Below are 5,879 nucleotides of genomic sequence, written 5' to 3'. Positions count from 1 at the left end.
CTCAGTTGGACACCAGAAAGTTTACTTTTCCCTCAGGAGTGATGATGGCTTTTCTTTGAAAAATAAAAAGAGTGACTTGGGCTGCAGGAACTGAGAGATGGATGTTTTGTCTCCAGAGACAGACTCTGGATGAATGAAAGAAAGGTTTCATATCAAAGCTGATGTGGGGAAAAAAGAAAAACAGTAAGAGACCAGAAGAAAAGCAGTGTTCACATCTAACCCTTGACAACAAAGTAGGTTATAGATGTAACTACTCCTCCAGATTTTACCAATAACATACAGTGGAAAAAAGCCTGTTGGCAGTCTTCTTTTATTTTATTTTTTTCATCTGACTTACAGCTGCACAGATTCATAACCAATACACAAAGTAATCAAATATGCGGTTTTCACATGTCTGCACTATGTTGGGAGAATCAGGTCATATTATTATTCAAAAGTGTTCTTTCTCCTTTGTAGAACACAACAGGAGACAGTCAGACTCTTTCTCACTCCTGGAAATACTTTGTTTGGTTAAGGCAGGCGAGCTGTCTGGGTTCAGCGAGAGGGAGGCAGAACACGATGATTCCCTGAATCATGAATTCGCTGGACGATTCGTTTTTCTGCTCGCACATGAGCTCAGTCAGACATCACGCAGGCTTTGCATCAAGGAAAAACTGTTTAATGTTCCACTGAGTCTTACAAGCAAATCCTTGCATGTACCTTTCGGCAAAAATTCAAGACTGCACTGCATGTGTGAAAACAGCTTTAGGTAAACCAGTCGAGCCTTGAAATAAATAATTAACTCAGCCATCTGGCCTGACATTGATCTTATTGTACATAAGTTTTAAATCAGCTCTCTTTTCATTGTGCTTCACATTTTGCTTTGACATTTTCTTAACATTTTGACAGATGTCAGGTAGATTTCCTTGCCATAAGATTAAAACTATAAAATATTTAGAATTACTTTGATAAAAGTACACTCATTGGTCAGTAAGCACACTCTTGTCTTCTTTTCTAGTGCTTTAAACATGGAGGACTCTGCATTTGTGAGTCTATCGCTGCATGATTTGCATTGTATAGTTTTTAGGGGCATGAGCATAAAGTCAAACTTGCAGCTGTATATTTGAAACTGTAACATGAAAGGGTTTCATGTGCAGATATATTCTGAAACCATCAAAAGACCATTGAGTTCTTGCTTCACATCAGCTTCATCTAAATAGAAGTTGAAATGTTCTCACGGTGGCCGCTATGAAATTGGATGCTGGGTGAAGATGTCATTTCTGTCTGCGTCGTGCTTCCATTCAGACAGAACACAATTTAACAACCTGGTGATCAGTAGTTCTCATATATGTGTGATATCTTAGACTAAATTATGGTAATTACCTTCTTTAAGACTGCATATGCCATCATTTCACAGCCTTCTGCAGCCTTCTTAGAGGGAATGTGTGAAGGTTTTAAAATGAACAAGAACAACATTAGAAAAATCTGAAACTGGCTTTGAGAGGTGGTTTAATCGTGGGCAGATTTATCCAATGGTACTACAAGAGTCTATTGTTCTGCCCATAAGAATATTATGTTGTGCTATTTTCAGCTGTGTTGTGTCATCGTATTGCTGTCAGGTATGTTACAATCCTCATTTAAATGCAAACATTTACCTAATTTTTGAAAACTGGCCTTTTTTTTTTATAGAAGAACATCAAATGGATTTTTTACAGTGTTCAGCAACATTTACTCCATTCATAAAATATGCAAGTTCATTTGAGTTCATCTAACAAGACTGAACTTCAATCTGTGGTTGAACTGATTGTCTTTTAGGGCACAGTATCTTTGAGAAAGCCCTTCGAAAGCTGCTGTGGCACACAGGGTACAAGAACGGGTTGATGGCAGAGTTCAGCCACAGAAGCCAGAAGGTAATCTCGTACCAGTAGTTCGCCACACATTTACCGCTACAGGCGGCACGGATAATCATCAGTAGAGTGTACGGAGCCCAGCATATCCCAAAAATGCAGACTATAATGGCTAAAGATTTAGCAATCTTTTTGTCTCTGGAAAGCCGAGATCCCGGTGTCCTACGGCCAGGCACCATGCAGGAGGCCGTGTGCTGAAACAACCTGGAGTTTTTTCTGTGCGGAGAGAACTTCTCTCGCTGCATTAATATCTGACTGGCGTTAGGCTCCCCGCTGGAGGAGGGAGACAAGATGTCGTCATCTTCGATGACCGCAGAGATCGCAACAGGCTCGCTTGACATCACCTTCCGAGTCTTGACAAAAAACACGGACCAGCCGGCTCCATCTTTATGCTTCTCATTGTTCTTCTGAGGCTTGGCATTGTCTTCAGCACAGGCAGCCCCACTCTTATTCCTGCGATGGATGTTGAGATAGATGCTGAGGTTGAAAAAGGCCACCGACACAAACGGGGTGAAGAACTCAAAGGTAGACGCACTCAGCAGGAAGTACCAGGTGAAATAAAACTCAGCATAGCACTCGTGGGCCGGGACAATGCTGTAGCCGACGATCGTTTCCCAGAAGATGATGGCAGGGCCGTAAAGGAGGAAGGCCAGCACCCACACCGCCACCATCTTGAAAACAGCCTGGTGGGTCATGTTCCTCTGAGCTCTGTATTTAACCTGTGTCAAAAGAGAGGCACAAGTATGACTCACAGTGATGTGCCGTGAACAGAAACTCTGCATCATAATAACACTGCACGTTACATTTCAAACACCCACAGCTGCTCAGAGTATCTTCCCCAAATGAACCCCTTGTTGCATTGTGCGGCTTTGGAGCAGGAGAGAGATGCTGTAAATAAAACCCACTCATGGAGTTTTTATACCACGGTGTGTCTCCGAAGCCAAAGAGAGAAGGGGAATGTCAGGCTGACAGCCACATTCACTGATGCAACACTAGTATGAAAGAGACATCTGGTTTCTCCCGATCTACCCCTCCCTCACCGTCGCTTATTCTCTTTGCTTTCACTCCATTTTCACTTCACCTCCTCTCGGTCTAAATGCTATCATTTTGCAGGGCTTCTCTATCTGCTGCTCTCCCCTTTGGTGTTGTTGTTGTTTTCTCAATCTTTTCTTTTTCTCACACAATCAGAATGTCTCTCTGCAGATTCAACAGCTGGATATATGTCAAGTGAAGCTGCCAGCATGTCTGTGGTTCAAGAGCAACTGGAAAAAAAATCAGTAGTGAAACAGATCCAATACAAGATGCTCATAAATAATTATGGCCCCAGTTTCAAGTGTTCACTACAAAAGCACAAGACTCCCTATTTCCACTGTAAATTAAAGAAATACTGCACCCTACAGGCTGAATGTGAAGAAACTGACCAATAGGCAGTCGAACCAATCATCAGCCAGATTTTCTTTTTTGTAAATCTCGTATCAGTTGACAGAAAGTTAACAGTTTTAATAAATTAAAAATAAGAGACTGCAAGAGGATACAAATATTCACATTGAAATATTTAGGTTTTACAAATATTTCTTTTGCTTTTATATCTAATACTGGCTATTTTCCCCCCATGATTAAAGTCAATGACTCTTTTAGAGCAACAGAAGAATTACTCATCTTGTACAAAATGTAGGGAAAAACTGAAAAAACTGCCAAAAACTGAAAAGAATGATCAAAGATCAAAGCAGCAGACAGTGAAATATACTTAAGAGGTTTTTGTCATATTTCAAGCCTGCTTAGATTAAAATGACTGTGTTTGCATCAGAAGTGAGTGAGTTTGAAAAATCCAGAAACTGTTCGAATATTCGTCAAACCACACTTTAATGACAAATACTGAAGTATCAAATCTCTTCATTTAGTCGTCAAATGTTATCTTTATGTGTTGTCTTTAAATGAGAAAGAGTTAAAGGAACAGTTCACTAGTTAGTTGCCTGTATTCATCTAGACTGGTATGATATCCCTATAGAGTTGCCTGCCTTCACTTGAATATAACACAACATGATATGATGAGCAGCAAAACAAGGCTTCGTTTAGCTAACAATAAAACTGCTCACAATGTTTGTGGGTTTTTTGGTCACTGATTTTTAATAATATTTTTAATTACACATTTAGTTCCATTGTTTTCCAACAGAAGGCAGATTCTGTATAGCTACTATCACCAAAACTGAGCGGCTCATACCAACGTAACTGTCACAACAGGCTGTAAAAATTTGATTTTAGGGTGAACTTTCCCTTTATTTCTAGCTTTAAGATTGAGCATTAGTGCCTACTCATGCACGCTAACACATCTCTGACTCACCCTGCTTCTTACACCCCCTGAAAAAAACCTAAAAAAACAAAAACCCAATCACAAAACCATGATGACCCCAGTGACATCACTGTGACATATTGACTGTTATTTAACCCCCTGGAGATCCAGAGAAGACATTCTGCAGCTGTTTTCACAGGATAAATCTGAAAAGTGATGAGAAAACTGAGCTGTGTGATGGAATATATAGTTTATTTGACTGTTGAGCCAGGGCTAATTTTTGCACTGATAATATTTTGGCTAAGCTGATGAACAAAGCACTCACTTGACAGCAATACCCTGGTGAAAGAACGAAGCTGTGAATACAAATGATTCTAAGCACACTACAAGCTATTTCAGGGAGTAACACATTTTGGACCTAAATGTGGTCGCCTATGTGAACTTGATGAGCGTGTGTGTATGTGTGTGTGGTAATGAGCGCCTCATTACCACACAGACTGTACTTACCGCTCTTGTGACTGACAGGAAGCGATCATAACTAATAAGGACAATGTTGAAGACAGAGGCTGAGCAAAGGAGGTAATCCATGACCAGCCACACTTTGCAGAGCCCTTTGCCCAGCATCCACCTGCCGGTCAGGTTATAGGGGATGTACACCGGGATGCAAAAGGCACCTGGAACACACACACACACACACACACACACACACACACACACACACACACACACACACACACACACACACACACACACACACATCACATTGGTGATTCACCAGCCACCAGCATCAATATTCACACTTTCCCATACCTTCACAGTTTCTGGGTGTAAGATGCATTACATGCGGCAGAAAATTAGCGAAAAGACGCAGTTCCAGGAAACCTGTGACATTGTACGAACAAGAACAATCTAATATGTCTCTTTCATTAATGACAAGGGTATAATTTAACTAAAGCTGTAGATAAGAGGAGCTTTCACTATAAGAGGGACGTGAGTGCTCTTCAATAAAACGGAGGCATGCCACAATTACGCGGAGTAGTCCGTTGTAATTTAACATGTGAATAACGCAAAAGGGTTGTAAAGGTCATCATGAACTCGCCGCTAATCAATAGTTAGACGCTAATTACAGTGTGGGAAAATTACAATGTGCTTGGGGCGCGCGCAAAAAAAGGGTTTCATTCATAAGAATGGACTCAGACAACACGAACGGATAAAGTGACAAAGAAGGAGAACTTACCCACTAGAAAATCGGATATAGCAAGGTTCAAAAAGAAGTAGTTGCTTTGATTTCTCAGGGTTTTGTCCACAATAAAAGCCATGATGACCAGTGCGTTCCCTGCCACAACAACGACAACCAGAGTCACCATAAGTACCGATAAGATCACCACCAGGTAGCCCGGCAGGACAGCCCCAGCTTCCGACACCGCAGGCGTCAAGTTGCCGCTGGAGTTGGACTCCAGGATGTGCGCGCCCATAATTAATTGACTGCCAAAATCATTGTAGGGTTTTTTCATCGCACGCACAGAAACACCGGAGAAGTCCAAAAACGCGCCTAAACGTCCCGCTCCACTTCATGAAGACAAGTTAAACACGAAGACCTGTGAATCGTTGAAGACTTTTCCCAAATCTTCCATTTCTTAAAACACTAGAATAAGTCTCCGAGCTACAGACACGAGTTAAGAACACTCTGTAATAGTAATACT

The 5,879-nt window shown here is 41.2% G+C and overlaps 1 protein-coding gene across 1 annotated transcript; it reads right to left on the bottom strand.

The window, feature by feature from the left end:
• Window positions 1–294: 294 nt before the first annotated feature.
• On the bottom strand, window positions 295–5,879 carry LOC113016858 (histamine H3 receptor). Its single transcript, XM_026160016.1, has 3 exons — window positions 5,414–5,879; window positions 4,684–4,850; window positions 295–2,605 (listed from the first exon to the last, which is right to left on the bottom strand). Exons 1-3 carry the CDS (start codon window positions 5,688–5,690, stop codon window positions 1,748–1,750), a joined length of 1,302 nt encoding a protein of 433 aa, XP_026015801.1. The 5' UTR covers window positions 5,691–5,879; the 3' UTR covers window positions 295–1,747.

The sequence above is a fragment of the Astatotilapia calliptera genome, chromosome 23 (assembly GCF_900246225.1).
Source record: "Astatotilapia calliptera chromosome 23, fAstCal1.2, whole genome shotgun sequence".
Lineage (NCBI taxonomy): Eukaryota > Metazoa > Chordata > Actinopteri > Cichliformes > Cichlidae > Astatotilapia > Astatotilapia calliptera.
This window is presented reverse-complemented; position numbering and strand designations above follow the sequence as displayed.

Coding starts and splice junctions, on each gene's coding strand:
- LOC113016858 (XM_026160016.1), bottom strand. CDS start 5,690: ATGAAAAAACCCTACAATGATTTTGGCAGTCAATTAATTATGGGCGCG. Junction 4,851..5,413: donor TATATCCGATTTTCTAGTGG/GTAAGTTCTCCT, acceptor TGTGTGTTCCAG/GTGCCTTTTGCATCCCGGTG. Junction 2,606..4,683: donor TCCTGTCAGTCACAAGAGCG/GTAAGTACAGTC, acceptor CTTTTGACACAG/GTTAAATACAGAGCTCAGAG.